Source organism: Trachypithecus francoisi, unplaced genomic scaffold (assembly GCF_009764315.1).
Source record: "Trachypithecus francoisi isolate TF-2019V2 unplaced genomic scaffold, Tfra_2.0 Lachesis_group10, whole genome shotgun sequence".
Classification (NCBI taxonomy): domain Eukaryota; kingdom Metazoa; phylum Chordata; class Mammalia; order Primates; family Cercopithecidae; genus Trachypithecus; species Trachypithecus francoisi.
The window spans coordinates 4,822,452-4,840,435 of record NW_022681455.1 but is presented as its reverse complement, the minus strand read 5'-3'; the positions used below and the strand labels follow the sequence as shown (position 1 = coordinate 4,840,435).

Here is a 17,984-nt window from a genome sequence, read left to right as displayed (position 1 = left end):
TTTTCATGCATATCCTGAAAAGTTTTTTAAAGCATATTTTTTTTTTTAAACCTAAGATTTCATCAACATTCTTTTTCAATAAATGTGTATTCCACTGTGGTGGTGGTGCACAATTATTTAACCAAAACCCTACTGATGAACATGAATGCAGTTTCCAATGCTTCACTGTCAGGAACAATCCTGAGATGAACTTAACTGCATACATATCTTTATTTTCCTATTTCCTACCTTTCCTACCACTCGTTCCTTAAGATGAATCCTTATAGATGGAGTTGCTGGGTCTGGGTTTTTTATATTTGACAGGTACTGTCAAATTCTCCTCTAAATTGGACCGAGACTTGCACCCATCTGCGCAGTCACATTTCCCCTCCTCCTCACCCACACGGGGCACAAAACAGAACTTCACTGCTGTCGCCAGTGCGACAGAACTTCACTGCTGTCGCCAGTGCTACTTCCAGCTGGGCTCAGTTCTTGTGCAGGAAGTTGAAAGGCGGAAGATTTGCTTCAGAAAAAGGGGACGTGGCTCACAAGCCCCAGAAGATGCAAAGTCTCAGATGATGGAGATTTTACTTGGTTCCCTATTTGTAAATTCTACAACAGACATCTTGGTGTCTTTGTCAGAATATGTGCTTTGCCACATCGACCTTGGATAAAAGCTTGGTGCTACTCCTGATCACATTACCTACGTGACCTTGGGCACGTGTTTAATTCTTCAGGTTCCTCATCTGCAAAACAGGAGTGAAAATAGCCACATGACAGGTTTGGGTAGAAGAGGCATAAGTTACAACTCTACGTAAGAGAAAATGTTAACACTGAATGAAGTCAGTCACAGAAGCTTTTTTGTGATATAAAGGTTAAAAATATGTAGAACTAAAAGTAATTTATTTTAGGAATAAGTTCTTTGAAGGAGAAGTGGATGATGGACACAAATTCAGGAAATGGTCACCTGGGTGAAGGTGACCAGGCAGGATACTGGTCAAATTGTAGGTCCTGCCCAGGTGATAGTATGCAGGCTTTCATTCCATTAAACTGTACAGATGCTTTACACACACATATGTATATTTCACACACATATGTATATTTCACACACACACATGTATATTTCACACACACACATGTATATTTCACACACATATTTCACACACACGTATATTTCACACACACACATATTTCACACACACACGTATATTTCACACACACATGTATATTTCACACACACGCATATTTCACACACACACATGTATATTTCACACACACATGTATATTTCACACACACATATATTTCACACACATGTATATTTCACACACACATGTATATTTCACACACACATATGTATATTTCACACACACACATATGTATATTTCACACACACACAAAGAGAGAAAACATCTCAGGAGAAATCTCACAAGAATCAGAGAAACATTTCAAATGTGTTAAGAAATATTAGTTTTATTTAACCAGTTTTCACAGCTGAATATTTATTCTATAAAAACTTTACAGATTGTACAGTTTATATATAGTTCAAACTACTGAACGAAAAGGTAGGTCCCACAGATGCAAAAATACTGTACTAATCAATCCAAGATAAAGGCAGATTTACACACTGTACAGCTCTCCACGTGGCCGGGGAGGTGGTCAGTTCTAAGTATAAACTTGAAAACTGTACAAAAATAAGAATTTGATTTTATTTCGCTCTTCATACATTCAATATGATTGCAAGCTCAGAAGCCTAACTAAGGCATCTGGAGTCTGGAATCAGTACCCACTCCTGGAAGGAGCACACGTGTCTATCCACACAGGGCACTCTTGGACACCATACTGAACTCAGTATACTGTAGAGACGTAAAAGCAGAGACCAAGAACATTAAATGTTGAATATAAGGTAGTTCTTTTTTGTTCTGAAAGGAGTTTTTGCATTTAATAGTGTGCCAAAAGAATTTTAACTTATTAAATAAAATATATTCTAAGTGAACCTAAAAATTACATTTTATAAACATAAAAATATTTTATTTTGGTGTAATACATCAATCATATCTGCAAATAGAAAACCAAAACTGTCTATAAAGTAGTATTTCTCACCCAGCAACAAGAAGCACTTACGTAGTTATTTTTCAGAAGGGTCAGAAAAACTATTTAAAACCCACTAAAGACTAACTTATAACTTAGTCATACTTAAGCTATTCAGTGATTCACTAATACTGCAAAACAAGCTTTCTTCTAGCGACAGTGGTTTCTTCATGTTAACTGGGTAAGAACTGGACATATTTAAGAAAGTAGCGGAAACCAACTGGTATCTCAGCCTGAATCCTAAGCATATGTCTGGTTTGGGGGTAAGCTTCTCAGCGGATTTTTCATCCGAAGTATTTAGCCTAGAAGCTAAGTCTTTCGATTTAGAGTTTCCCGAATCTGAGGTATCTGTACCTTCTTAGAGAAAAAGCCAGCGCCTCAGATCACTGTGTCTCTATGTGGGGCAGGGCAGGCGAGGCTGGCTAATACCCCTGTAGAGTCTGCGTTCTAGAAGGAAGAAATGAGGAAAACAAACATTATTCCAGACTTTTCTGTCATCCAAAACCAATAAAACACAATTGTTTTTATACAGTACTAGCCAAAGAGAACACAAATTAGAGCTTCTAAGAGCAGTCTAGTGCCCATCTTTATACTTTTACACTTGCGTGTATCTAAGTATAAAATAATGACGTTTGGACAAAGAAGCTTTGTAGTTATTTATTTTAAGGTTACAGTACTTTAAAACTCCTTGATAATAAATAGCGTGGATGTTCCCAGTCCTGCTTCCAAGCGTAAGCTACGGGTGAGCTTGTCTCAGGCTGTGAGAATGGATCAGGGCAACTGGAGCCAGTGACGTTCTGCTCAGCCCGATCCCGGTGTCACCCGTGGGCAGCCCGACACTCAGAACTCATCGATCTTCCTCTGCAAGTACTTTAACATGGAGTCCATCCCCTGGGCCGAGCCCCAGATTTTCTTCAGCACCTCACACTCCCTCTCGTTGGCCTGCTCCAGCTCCATCTTCATGTTGCAGCGCACAAGGGCTTTGGATTCCTCAAGAACCTGCACCAGAAAAAAAGAGCTAGTTAGCAGGGTGCATGCGGGCAGACACGGGTCCCTTGTGCCTCCACATTTATGGAGGCAATCGTCCAATTCCAACAATCACCTGTTCAAAAGGTTACCAGACATTTTCTCACAATATGTTAGGCCTAATATATGTACAAAGCACATTTCACACTAGGCACTGGGTACATTCTTAACTTCAAAATGGCTCATTTCAAAGGAGAGCTGGGCTGTTGGCATCCAGCCTGCGCTGCATACTGCCGCACACGGGCGTGGACCCCCGAACTGGACGTCTGCTCTGCTGATGCCCAGAAAGCTCTGAGGATGCCTGTTGAGGGAATATTTCTAAACAAAATGTAATTTTCATAATGAGGGTTGCTTGTCTGCCTGGGACAGTTTAGATGGGAGTCGTGTCAGTTAATATTAAACATTTCATATCTTATAATTAGCCAAATGCAATTCTGTTAGAAACACATTTAAGAAAACAATTTATTTGTATTTTTTTTTTTTTTTTGACACAGGGTCTTGCTTTGTTGCCCAGGCTGGAGAGTAGTGGCGTGATCTCTGCTCACTGCAACCTCCGCCTCCCGGGTTCAAGCGATTCTCCTGCCTCAGCCTCTTGAGTAGTTGGGACTACAGGCACACACCACCAAGCCTGGCCAACTTTTGGATTTTTAGTACAGATGTGGTTTTGCCACGTTGGTCAGGCTGGTCTCCAACTCCTGACCTCAAGTAATCTGCCCTCTTCGGCCTCCCAAAGTGCTGGGATTTCAGGCATGAGCCACTGTGCCTGGCCTATTCAGCACATTTATGAAACAAAAGCTTAGGAGGCCAGGCACAGTGGCTCATGCCTGTAATCACAGCACTTTGGGAGGCTGAGGTGGGTGGATCAACTTGAGGTCAGGAGTTCGAGACCAGCCTAGCCAACATGGTGAGACTCCGTCTCCAATGAAAATAAAAAATAACCCAGGCGTGGTGGCGCAAGCCTGTAGTCCCAGCTACTAGGGAGGCTGAGGCATGAGCATCACTTGAACCCGGGAGGTTGAGGCTGCAATGAGCCGAGATTACACCACTGTACTCAAGCTTGAGCGACAGAGTGAGACTCCATCTCACAAACAACAATAACAACAACAATAAAAACTTAGGCCCCCTGAGGGAAAGCGGGGAGAAGCTAATAATGTGGCTGAGAGGCTCTGGACCCAGGAAAGAGTCAGGTCCATGTTAGTTGGTGATTTTCACAGGACATTTGCTAACTTGCTGACATTTCAGACTGAAGTTCATTTCTGTGGTTCTTGGGTATTTGCAAAGGGAAGGCAAGGTGTGCATGGGGGCAGTGGTGGCAGCAGTATCTTCTGGCAGGACTTCACGGGAAGGTGCTCTGCTGAGGACAAATGTGAAGGACTTAGGAATAATCGCAAATGTGTGAGCTCTCTGAGGGAAAAGGTTCTATGGTTTAAAAAGTTACATGTGTAATAGGAGCAAGTAGACATACAACTGGATTGCACGAGGCAAGCTCCTTAATGCGAACCATCACTTCCTGAGTGAACGTCCCGGGCCAAAACACCTGGGAGACCAGGCCCTTGCCACACGCCTCCTGTGCCGTCAGCTTCCGCCCACTGAGCAGCATCTCGTTTGCCTGCAAGGAAGAAGAGTGGATGTAATATGAATTGTGGTGGGAGGTGGGCGGGGAAGACCCATCCCTTCACATCCACACCAAAGAGAAACGCTCACAAACACCGCCCCGCGGGGAAAATGCGGCACATCCTTCAGTGGCCGCTGGGAACAGATCCTGTGCAAGGTGCTGTCCACTGGGCAGGGGGAAAAGGAATATATCGGGCTGATTTTTTTCTTAAAAAGGAATGCAAAGAAGTCATCTTACAACCTACTGCAGAATTACAGGGACTCAGTAAAGAAATCTAAACTAGAAAAGGTCTTTTTGCCATTCATTTAAAAAGTTACTGGTTTAACTTCCTCTCCTCCATCTGCCTTCCACCCCCTAATGCTGGCCCTTCCCATGTGGGAGCTCTTTTAACACACAAAACCATCCCGGGAAAATTAGCATATGCAAAGTTAGGCAATTTATAATTTTAAGGATTAGAACCAGGCATAGAACTCCTACCAAACGTTTTTCTTTATCTGGGAGGCCAATGGTGAATTAGACACCAAAAATACTCTAACGGCAGTGACTGTTTCTGCTAGAGTGTACCTTGGAGGCTGCCTTGCATTGCTTGGATATGAAAAAACAGAACTATCTAGGGCTTGAATGTGTCAAAAAATTACCATAATCTGCTCGAGAGGGGCTGGCTATAGTTACCTCACATGGCTCAATGGAGAAAGCTAACATTAGTTTTTCTTTAAAAATATATATAATGTGTATATATGAAATTAATTTTAACCTTGTCTTGGATTCTAGATCACTTTATTTTTTAATACATGACACTTAACTAGATCACTTTTAAGGTTTCAGCACAACATATATGGACTTTACATCACTCAGATGACAGGCTCGCAGATGCCAAGATGAGGCGGGAAGGGGCACACACATGTCTGATAAAGAAACTCCACACTGGTCTGATGGGACAGTTTTTGGTCTGCCGTTTATCTTGCCTGGTTAACCTTCCTAACAACTCTGATGGTCACAAAGCCTTGACTATGAGCTGCTGGGCCTCTGGTAAAACACAATTTCGGTCGATGGCTTCCATTTCCAAAAGAGGCAAAATCACTAAAGAGAGAAAAGGCCCTGAAGTCGCTGAGACAGTGTAAGACTGCCCATACACCTCCTGTCAATGTCTCGATGCCGTTTACTGCATGTGAAACCCACAGCTTGGAGAACACACAGGCAGAGGTGGCAAAGCAAACACGTGGCTGACTCACTGCCCCTCCCATACAGGCAGAGGCTGGGAAACAGGGCTGGGGACAGGCTCCTCCCAAGGGTTTGCAAGGTTCTTAACAATCACCCAAACTTGAGTCTGTCATTGGAGCTACAGCTTGGACAAGGGCATGAGTTTCTGAAGAGTCTGGAGAAGTTCTAGGAACCCCTGAATTGAACAGCTTCTTCTCAGTGAAAAGACGGTTCATAACCAATGGATTTAGAAATGTGACCAGATCTCACTGCTAGTGGTTCTGACAGTTCTTCTAACGGCAGACCCAATCGCAGCAGGAAAGGGAGCGGGACTCCCGGCATGCTGCTGCCACAGGAAGTGCTCTGTGCTGTCGGGGTTTTCCTTTCACAGACTGTGTTTCTTTCATTCTCAGCATAGAGTGAGGACACTACAGCCAAATGCCTGCATTTAAGCATGAAGCATGTTCTCAGGACCAGCTTAGCAGAGCCTTAACTTGGGCAGCGGAGGCAAGTGATCCCGCCAGGCCTGGTGCCTGGCTGGATCACGAAGGGCAGGTGTCCTCAGGTTTCCTCTCCAGCCCTTCCTGCAGGGCCCTGGCTGTCTGTCCCAGTCAGTTCTTCCAACTTTATTTCCTGCTACCTGGAGGTCAATTTACAGCCCCACTACTGTTCTCTTCCCTGTGTGTCTCCCTTTCATCCTCCTTTCTTGACTCTCCTGGGCCTGACGCCAGCCAGAATGGCCCTTCTCCCTGCCCAGCACTCACCGACTGCAGCCGGTCTTCCTCCCCAGCCCCGCAGGCTCCGTGCCTGCTCATCCCCGGAGATCCTTTCCCTACCTTTGGTGTTCTCCACTCCAGGTGGTTGGATGTGCAGGACAACCAAGGGCATCTCTCAATTTACTCAAGAGCAAAAATGACAGGGCCGACGCTAGGTCGCTAATGCTTTCTCCTTAAACATGGCCAGTGAGTTGGTTTGAACAACTCACCCAAGAAAACAACAACAGATCTCCCTCGGTAACATCTGTATTAGAGGATTAAATCTACTCAATCTCCCTCGGTAAGATTTGTATCATAGGATTAAATCTACTCAATCTCCCTTGGTAAGATCTGCATTAGAGGATTAAATCTACTCAATTTGCGTAAGCATATTCTTATATAAACACACTATTTTCAGTAGTTCTAAAATGAGAGGTTTTAAACTTCTACCCGAGTAAGATTCACACAGACGCAGTCATTGGGAACCTGACCAGCTAGCACGTTGATGTGAGATGGCTGAGTGCGCAGGGACTCCCTGCAGACAACCTACACCACCCCATGATGTGGTCAACGTTGTCCAATTATTTTAAAAAAGCTGTCGTGTAACCATCCAGAGAAATGGGAAATGCCGGACGAAAGTTAAACAGAGATGTCTTTTTAGTTCAGCCAGAGTACAGTAGAAGGGGTGGCGAGGAAACTGGCCTAGTATGAGCACAGGGGATCCAGGAATCTTCAGCCTGATGGGGACGGCTGTGGCAGAGGTTTTCCCACCTGCTCCCTCAGGCCAGTCTGTGAAGTCCCTAAGAGGCGCTCTGAAGGTGCGAGCTTGGGTAAGGCCCTCAGGCACTCGCTGGGCATTCTCCAGCGTCACACCTCAGCAGGCCCAAGAGGTGCAAGCTTTCCACGTGGAAGCCTGTAGGCGTCGGGCTATGCCATCCTCTGTGCATTCCATGAATGTCTACTGGGCACTAGGAAGGCTAAACTAGAAGAGACTCCTCGGCAGATTTACATAGCCGCACCTACAGCTGAGGGCCTGCAGTAGACACTGTGAGAAAGGAGAGGCTGCACGGCCTGCATGATTTGCATGTTCTTTTTATCTTGATAATGTGATTCCTTTAGCGTATCCTCCTGGCAGAGCTCTGCACATGCAAAGTGGGGAAAACCACACTTGTCCCAGTCGTAACTCAGGCTGCTGAAAGCTGAAATACTGAAAGGAACGGCATCATTTACATAGTCACTTCCAACAAGACTGTCACAACACAAGTCAAATGAACAGCGTCTATTCACTTTCTGTAGACAGGCTTCGTCAAATACTCTCTCAGAAAGTGCAGAACTCATGCTGAGTGAAATGCGGGCTCTTCGCTCTGGAGTTAGAGCAGGCTTTCTCGCCCCGGACACTAGGGACATTCTGGGCTGGCCTGTTGTTGGGTGTGGGGGCTGTCCTGTGTGCTACATGCAGGGTGCTGAGCAGGGTTGTCCCATGTGCCATGGAGGGTGCTGAGCAGTACCCCAGCCTCTGCTAATGGCCATCTCATGTGTGACAACCAAGCTGTCTCCAGACATTGCCCCCAGATGTGTCCCCTGGGGTGGGGTCAGGGGTGAAAATTGCCCAGTCGAAAACAGCAGCTCAAGAGGCACCAGTACATTTCAAGGAGAAGCGCAAAGTAAAGATCTGTCAAGGCTCGTAGAGTGGGGAGAGACAGGCTGACCAGACGGCAGGCATTCGTTCTGTAACGACTTCAAGCCTCACGGCCCTTTCTGGGCATGGTAAGCTCTGAGACCTCTGCCCCTGAGCAGCATTCAGCCCCAGGGATCCACTGCCAAAATGTGTCTGAACATCAAGCTGGTTTAGTATTTGCCCCACATCTGCACCGACACCACACATCTACGTAGGTTATACACTGGGAGGGGTCAGAAGCCCAGATCTCAACCTCCTTAGGACAAATAACTCAAAATGAGCTTGAGCTTCATGGGATGTTCTGGAGGATGAGGATTCTTTCTTGCTGGGACAGGGTAACTGGCAGGACACAGCGTGGTTTACAGTAAGTGCCATGATGAACTCATGACTCTTTACCATGGGAGTCTGGTGGTGTCCGGTGTGTACAGCACGGTGTAAAGGACAAAGCAAACGACTTGGAGAAGCCACTCACGTCCCCACCCCAGCAAGCTGCCTGCTGTGGGAAATGCTGTCAGCAAGCAACAGAGAGCTCAGGGCCTCCCTCATGGACCACTCTTCCGAGAGCTCAGGGCCTCCCCCATGGACTGCTCTTCCCAGGGCCGCCGACCCCACGGCCAACTGCAGTGGGGCACCCGGAACCGCCGTGAGGCCACATGGTTCCAGAGCTCCCTGTCAGTCAGCTCTGCCCAATCCTGCTTCCTTTCTGCCCTTCCAGGGACACTGGCACCTAATCTACCAGACCCTGCTTCCCAAATCCATCTTAGCTTCCAGAGAAACCATCTTGCGATGGGGGGATGGACAAAGCGAGGGTGAGAAGAGGGTTCAGAAACCGCACGGCTCCCCATCTGGCAATGAGGACCACCCCTAACAGGCCAGGTGGAGAAGCCACAGTACCCAGCACAGGGGCCCGTCTGCGTGCTAACACTCTTACAGCTGAGGGACAGGGACTGCCTGTCACCATGGGCGCAAGCAGAGGGGCAGCCAGTAGCAAGAGGCAGGGAGGGCTGAGACTTGGCTCTACCCCTTGGGCTTGTCAGCAGGAATGGTCAAGCTCTACCCAGATTCACCAGCCACTGGAGGAAGGTCTGTCAGCTTGCGAGGGGTGGGGAGGTACACCCTAGAACTTGCGATGGATGCTTTTGGGTGAATGCCCCCAACTTTGAACTCCAGCTTCCTCTGAACCCCTGAGCCTAATGACATGGCCCACCTATCCCTATTAGAACATGCAAGCCCACCTTGCTAGAAGGTAAGGCAAACATCTCTCAGCAAGGCAACGCTGCCCCCGCAAAACCTGCCCCATCCCCTCTCCTGGCATCAGGCCTGTAACTCGCCTCTTCCCTGAAAGGGGCCGCACAGCCCAGCCAAGGGTGCAGATGGGAGCTGTGAGATGACATGAGGGTGTGGATTCTCAGGGCGCCCGACCTGGAGCCCAACCACAAGTAGGACAGGAGAGTTCACTGATGTAGGACCAACTCCTGGGATACTGATTTACCCCTGGTAGGTTCCCAGGAGATGGTCTGACCCGGCTGCTGGGATGGCTACTGAAAGCATGAGGGAGGTGGGGGCCCTGCTGAATGAGGCTGAAAGGCCAGGGCTGAGTAGGGAGGGGTGGGACAAGATGCATATGGAGCCTGTGGTCAGTGCCAGAGGGAGGAGGGCAGCACAGTCGGTGGGGCCATCCACAGGACGGAAGGGTGAGCCTGGAGCGCTGACTGGGACTGGGAGAGGCAGAGCGCCTGATCACGGGACCCCATATGACCACACGTGGGAAGTGGCCGGCACGAGCTGACTTCCATCAGCCCCACAGGTGCAAGGTCAGACAGGGCCTGTGGCGGATGCACAGCTGGGCTTGGCAAGCTCCGGAGGGCATGGGCCGGCAGCCTAGACCCCTGCATCACCCCCAGACCCTTGTGTACCCATGCCCTGCCTCAGCTGACACCTACAGCCATGGGAGACTCCCTGTGACTGAGTGTGGCCTGTGGGTGGGTCGGCAAACCAAAAAGGGGACAGCAACTTCACCAGAGCCTCATCCAGCAGGCCTGGAAGAGAACGTGGTGAGGAAAATGCCCCCAGTGGCAGATGCGCCTGGTCACCCCCTGGTGAGGAGGAAAAGTGGATCAAGGTTAGAGTAACACTAGCCCCCAGCAGGGGTGGGTGTCCTGGACAGAGGCGTGTGGTGGGTGGAGGAATGGGAAGTGTGCAGGTTGCTGTCTCACACTGTCCACCTGAGAGCATCCGCCATGGAGTGGGCACTGAACAGCTTGGAGAGACGGCTGGTGGCCGCTGGCCACCCAGGGCTGGCCAGAGGGGCCCCAACAGCACAATCTCTGATTTATCAAAAGCTGATGCAGCCACTGTTGCTACTGAGCATCCAGCCTTCCAGCAGGAGATGCCAATGTGAGCGGCCCTCAAGGCACCATTCCCAGGGGGACCCACCTGTGGGCACTGGGCAGCAGGCTGACGGCTCCAACAGGCGTGGGCGCACCCTCTGGGTCTGGGTCTGCCTGTCCCACCTGCAGATCCTCAGGCAGCACCACTCTCTGTGGCTATGGAGGGTCTAGTACACCAGCATGCGGTGCCTCAGGGTGCTGCGTGTGACCAGAACACCATCCTCACAGCAAATACCATGTCAAGGGGCAGGACCCCAGAGTCCTGTGGCTAAGTCACATACGGCACCTGCCGCAGCCGCCAGCCTGGTACGGCCCTGGCATGGCCTGAGAGGTGCCAGTTTAGGGGTGGCTCCATGACGGTGGGTAGCATCTTCTGATTTGTAGCACATACAGTACAAAGACCTTTATATGGAAGGACACGTGGCCTGGGAAGTGGGATGGAGGCCGGTGCCGCTTGTTCCTCCCCTGACCAACTATAGCAGTTAAGTGGACAAGTGCAGCGACTGTGAGCCGGACACAGTGAGCAGGCCACAAAGCCCTCGGGGATGAGTGTTGTAGCATTAGGATGGCTGCTGAGGCCAGCAGAGGTGGGAGCTGCGGGTGAGGGGAACTAGCCTGGGGAGTGAGAAGGTGAGGAGCAGGGCAGCTCTGAGACCAGTGTGGCACTGGGGGCCACGGTCTGGCCTACCCATCTTCCTCCTCCTCTCTTGCATTCCTTAATTTTAAATGTTCTGGTTTTCGAGAACGTTTAGACGCAGGAAAAATGACAAAAGTAGTACAGAGTTCCCATAAACCTTCACGCAGCTCTCCCTGGGTTAAAACGTCACATAACATCTTAGGATGACCAAAGCTGCTGACAATGTGCTATTCACTCAACTACAAACACGATGTGAATTTCACCAGCCTTCCCATTCTTGTCCTTTCGCTGACCCAGGAGCCCATCCAGGGTCCCTGATGTTCTGAGCTGTCATGTCCCCTTGGTCTCCTCCAGTCTGAGACGGTTCCTCAGTCTTTCCACGACTTCTCTGACCTTGGCGCTTTGGAGGAGCGCTGCGCGGTGTCCACAGACCGCACGACAGTCCAGGCCTGACGTTCCTCATGGTCAGTGTCATGATGCGGCACTGAGCTGCTGCACCTTCAGGAGGAATCCCACGCAGCGACGAAGGAACTGCGTTCCCCTCAGTGCTTCATGTTGGCTTTTGTCTCATTTCTGTGAACTCTGACAACTCAGCAAGGTGGTACCTGCCACGTTTCTCTACTGTAAAGTTACTATTTTTCCCACTACAAGTAATGAGAGGATCCAAATATCCTTTTTCTCATCACGCTTTTACCCACTGATTATAACATCCAGGTTAAACATTTCAGGTTCCAGCCTGCAAGTTACCGCTGCCTAATCTTCTTCCTCCAAGTTTCTCCCAGAAAGCAAGCCCCTTGGAACCTGAAGGAGCTGACCCCCAAAAGCTGCATGAATGATCTGAATGGCACTGGGGTGAACTGTAGTGGACATGGAACTGTGCTGCCATGATCCCTCCTGGGGAGGCCTGGCTGCCTGGCTATGGGTGGTGCTGTTAGCAGATGGCCATAGGGCACCTTTAGGGATGCCCTCAGCTGCAGGGAGCCACCTCGTCCAGGGCACAATGCTTCCCGCGCATCCCACACCGAAGGATGATGGACACAGTATCACTTTGACCTCATCCTCTGACCGGTCCTGCTTTCTCCCCATCTCTTCCACAGGTACTGACGGCCAGTTCTCCATGTGCCAAACTCATCTCAGTGTCTGCTTCTGGAGAACCTGACCTGTGACACCACCTCCTGCCCTATTTCAAGGACTAGGGAATGAGATGTGAATAACTGCTTGATAAATCACAAGCTACAATACAAACACAAACTACTATAATGAGCGGATTAAACAGCTGAAGAAATAAAAACACAATTAGATGGGAGACAAACCCTCTAATCCTGTGTAACTTTGCTCCCTCTTAAAATTGCCATCTCTTAAAAGTGCAGCTTTTAAGTTATTAGGTAAGGAATTTTTCGATTGCAAATTGTTGGTTGGGTTACAGACTGGATATTTACTAACAGCAGATATCAGTGTGAGTCATGCAAAGGGGTAGGGTAGGCTCCTCAATGAATGAAGTCCTTTTCTAGGGAATGATGCAAAAAGGGTCAATGTCTATGAACCCAAATCTGAACTACATGATGGAAAGTCCCCAAAGAATGACACACTGTATAGCTTTAGAAAAACAATAACCAAACCAGATTTCTTCAGGAAGCTTTCTAGAATGATTTTTTTTTTAAGGTACTCACAGATGCTCCTCCCATTATCTTGGGAAACATAACGGTAGAACAGCCATCTGGACTCTGTCCGAATGTAGTATAGGGTGTCTGAAACCACGCCTTTTCGTTAGCCCAAACCACATCGCAGAGAGGCAATATGGATGCTCCCAGCCCGATGGCTGGGCCATTGACTGCTACAATGATGGGCTTCTTAAACTGAATGAAAGTATTCACGAAGTTTCTAAAATGAAAAATAAATGGGGAATTACTCCAAACATTGCATATTTGAGCAAAGGAAAAGTCTATTATGGAATTCAATTTACCAAGATGTAAACGCTGCGCAAATCATGAAGACTTGAGATTTGTTTAAGGCCTTCCCCAGCAGTTGTGGACCCTAGACTTATTTACTACGTGTTGTAAAGGTTTGGTGACAGCCTGCAGCCCATGCATGTGGTGGCTGTCGCTACAGGACCTACGTGAAGGCCACAGGGTAACATGCAACCGTGAGCTGCGCTGGCATTTGCAGGTGGCTCTCGAGTTCTATAAACATCACATCTTGCTCCCTAACCTGTCCTCCCTCGAAGACACACTGGGCCTCCCTCGGAGCCCAATACATATTCTGGGCTTTATAAGAGCAATCAAGAAGCTGTCACAGAGGAAATCTGGCCCAGGGCATACTCATACTGCCTGCTGTTAAGTGGACAGTAGTGGATTAGGGGTCACAAAAACCCTGGGATCTGGGTCTGGCCTTGGCTCCTGATTTCAGACAGCTCATGGATTATTTGGCAATAACTGCTACTTCCTGAATTTATGTGCGAGAGGCCTGAACAGTCTGGGGGACACGGAGACAAGAGTCTCACAGGCTGGCTCAAGACAGGAGACTTGCAAACAAGAAGAGCAAGCAGCACAGGGCCCAGGCCTTACCCACATCCTGCTCCACCGCGGGCTGGAGGGGACGGCTGCAGCAGGAGTTCGGAGGACAGGGGGTCAGGTGTGGGGCAACCTTTGAGCAGGATGGAGGTTTAATAAATCAAGCCAATGCTATTTTGGGATTTGCTTTAGATCAGGCTGGAAAAGTAGGCTGCTTTTCAATGTAGGGTAGCTTGGTGTCATAAAACTTTGGGAATGTGCATTTTCTTCCCCCGAATACTAGAAGCTGATTTTATGCTCAGAGGTTGTTTCTTACGATTTCACACAGTAGAGAAAAGAATAAACACAAGATAGTCCCTTTAGTGCAGGCTGAGTTCCAGATCAGAAGTGCAGAGTAAGGACAGCTTCTCACTTGCTGGATTCTAAACCTGACCCCCATCTTTAATACTGAAAGTAACAATCTAGATGCTCTCTACAGTTCAGCAATTTAAAACCAGAGCAATCTGTTCAGATCGTCTCTGAAAATCATGACTCAGCATCTGAGATAGCTCCCCGCTCAACTCCGTGAGATACTGATGGATGACTCATGTTTTGGAGGGGGCAGGTTGGGGAAGTGAGGAGGGTGTGTGTGTGTGTGTGTGTGAACAGGAGGGTGAGGAATTGCAGAATTTAGCGGCTGGACCTCAGCCTAGCCCCCAAGGTTTGTGGGATCTTTGCATTGAGCAAGAATTAACTCATTCAGATGAATGAGTTGCACTAAGTCTTTGTCAATGAGAGAGCCTGAGGCTTTGTTAGAAAGATCACACTGGGGTTTAATGATACAGAATGTCAGACAACCTTTTAAGCAGACTCTTGAAATAAGCCCAGAAGAACTACATGAAGCTATTTCAGTTGTGTTGTCTTTTGAGGATTTGGGGTCAATGACACAAGATGGAAATACATTTCCTAGGCCCAGTGACTGATGACTCATGAAAAGGTAAAACTGCTGAACTGTCTCCATGATAAGGAGCAGCTGTTTCCAAATCTGAGTAGCTCCACTTTCATCTGCCTCATGGAACAGAAGGCAAACTGTGATAGCCGTTGTCCAGGCTGACATCTGGAAACCACGGATGGGGCGATAAATTAACATAAAAGGGATGATAAAAATCAAGGTAATAAGAAGATAATTCTATAGAGAAACAGCAAAAGGAATTATTTCATATATCCTTGCCCATATATTTGTATAAAAAAATCTGCTTCTACAATATTAATAAATATTGATAAGTCAGAACTTAGATTTCAATAGGCTGAAGGCTTGTTTTTGGAACCGAAATTTTATTTGTACTTTTGCCTGGAATGGTGACTTCACCTGCAGCTGGCGGCTCTTCCTGGGCGGGGCATGAATGAATGAAAATTCCAGCATGCTCCGGAGCAAAGACCCGCTTCCCTTTTTAGGGAATGGGAACTGGCCATTCTGAACAGTGAGCCCTGAGATGCCAGAAATGGATGTGGTACACACAGAGACTCGTTTCGTTTTTAAAAAAGAAAACCTTTACAGAAATGCTTTCTCTGCCTAGTAGAACTTCCCAGGACCATAAAGGCTTAACCAAGGGAGCTGCAAATCAAGGCAGAAGGCACCAGAGGCGAGGCAGGGGCTGCCTTCAGGCCTAGGATGGTCCTCTCCCAAGTAGCCCCTGCTTCTGTGGGCTTCAACCAAGTGTGTTTTATACTTAAAATAAAAATGTATGAACACTCAAATGTGTGCCACGCAATGTACTGAATTTAAATTTGTTTCTCTGGAATTGAATTCAATTCCAAAGTATATGGCAGGGAAGGAGGTTGATATTTGCCATATAATTAGTCTAAAAAGACTTTATGATTAAACAAAACTCTTCCTTTAAAGGACATTTACTAATTTGGAGACATCAAACAGTTGGAAAATCACATAAGATGTAGGGACTGTCAAAGGAATGTCTGGGGAGAAGGAGGCAGCAGGGACCTGAAGCTGGGCAGCCAGTGTGCTTGCCCTTCCATGGCTGAGGTCTCCCTCATTTGAATGGCACCTTCATTTGAAGGACTGAATGGGGTACAGGTCAGGGTCATGGGGCATGTTTACTGGCTCACTTTGTTCTCTCCCAAATCCTCTTGGCCCTGGGGCACTGCCTGGGCAGCCCCCCCGGTCTCCCTCTGTGGGAGAAGAACCTCGCTTCTGGGGAGAGTCTCCTGGTCCTTGACACCCCGTGGCAGCTACTGGTTCCGGCAGACTTCAGAAGCCTAATGCTATCAATGAACTTGAAATAATTCTGTTTTAATCACCAATGTACAGAATATTTTTGTTGCAATTACTCTACAAACTGCAAACCACCAATCCTCCTAACGAAGTTAGCTACTTTAGATACCTGGTGACCTAATATGAAACCTCATCTTCCTGTTTCCCGCTTTTCCTTTGGAAACTTGCTACAATGAAGTCCTTTGCCTCCAAGTTTCAAGGAACATGAGACAAGACACCAGAGAAATGAAAAATATACACAGGAAGAGCTTTTATCCATATAAAAATTAATTTAAATGCAAATAAGAAAAGGAAAGGTTAAGTGACTTTGGTGTAACTAATTATTTTTCTATCTTGCCAGAGTACATTAAGGAAAATTCACATTGACAAAAATATAGTCACATGAAGAAGAAACAAGTCGGTTTTCCTAAAGTAGGACTTGGCTTTTCACAAGAATATCAATCCAGCTTTTTGTTGGGAGTAGGGAGAGTGGAGTGAGCAGGGAACTGATGAAAATGAACTTTTTTTTTTGAGAAGGAATCTCACTTTTTTTTTTTTTTTTTTGAGACGGAGTCTGGCTCTGTCGCCCAGGCTGGACTGCAGTGGCGCAATCTCGGCTCACTGCAAGCTCCGCCTCCTGGGTTCACGCCATTCTCCTGCCTCAGCCTTCTGTGTAGCTGGGACTACAGGCACCCGCCACTGCACTCGGCTAGTTTTTTGTATTTTTAGTAGAGACAGAGTTTCACCATGTTAGCCAGGATGGTCTCGATCTCCTGACCTCGTGATCCGCCCATCTCAGCCTCCCAAAGTGCTGGGATTACAGGCGTGAGCCACCGCGCCCGGCGAAAATGAAATTTTAAAGTGACATAAAGTTCAACAAAGGAGATCTCCACTTAAACCTGACTTGATCTAGCTTTCCTCTATTTTTACTAATCCCAGCGCCATAAGTCCACAGCCTCTGTCCAAGGGAATTCAACGCTGGAGGGAGGAGTGAGCTGCACCCGGCGAGGAACTAGCAGGACTCACGAGTGGAGCCAGGGAAAAGTCTACACGGGAAAACGGAGCCAGGACCCAGAAGCCACTGGCTGACACATCTGATTTTCTTATTACTGCAGAGCTACCAAATAGCACAGTATTATGTGTACATTGAGCAGGACATTATGGAGAACATACAAAGTGACCACATGAGGCATGATGGTTTGTATTTTTAAAATAAAAGCTAAGTTCATGGAATTCACCCTGAATGGATAATAATGAAGCTGTCTTAGAGGTGTTGAGAGTCAGCCAAGGATTTATGATACTGATCAAGCAGTTTAATCTTAAACTGAAGAACAAGATGGTCCCACCTAGTGTACCACAGGGATGAAATCCCCTAGGAGATCAGAAACAATACTTAATAAGATTAGACTATAAAATTTCAAACTACTTCTGAAAAAAAAAAAAAACACACACACACATCATATGATAGCCTGTAAAAGGTAACTTTCAAAAGATTAAGGGATAACGTCTTAAACACATGTGTACACCATATGAGAAAATACAGTAATTCTGAACATGATTAAATATGTTATGAAAGACCAAGGCAATCCCCTTCAACCCAGAGGTGTGGGTTCCAGGACTCTTGTGATGGGCTGTCTGGGCAGTGCCCATCAGAGTCATCTTGGGTGTCCGTCAAAGAAAGACGTCCCTGCCTCCCCCGGACTCACCAAAACAGAAAAAACAGCCCCCCGCCACCCACCACACCAATCCTGCTGTGCAAGCTCTAGAAGGGTTTAGGTGCTAGAAAGCCCAGTGCCCCAAGGGCAGTGCTCAGCTGGAGCCTAGTAACTGTCAAAAGTAGTTCAGCTTCAGCCCTCC

At 47.5% G+C, this 17,984-nt stretch overlaps 1 protein-coding gene across 1 annotated transcript in view; it reads right to left on the bottom strand.

Annotated features, from left to right (window-relative positions):
* Positions 1 to 1,430: 1,430 nt before the first annotated feature.
* Positions 1,431 to 17,984, bottom strand: part of CDYL (chromodomain Y like) — a 175,259-nt gene continuing 158,705 nt past the window's right edge. The window contains exons 5-7 of the mRNA XM_033216101.1: positions 13,040 to 13,250; positions 4,560 to 4,703; positions 1,431 to 3,067 (exon numbers count right to left, since the gene is read on the bottom strand). Of these exons, the coding sequence (XP_033071992.1) occupies positions 2,909 to 3,067; positions 4,560 to 4,703; positions 13,040 to 13,250 (514 nt within the window). The 3' untranslated portion in view covers positions 1,431 to 2,908. The remainder of the gene's footprint in view (positions 3,068 to 4,559; positions 4,704 to 13,039; positions 13,251 to 17,984) is intronic.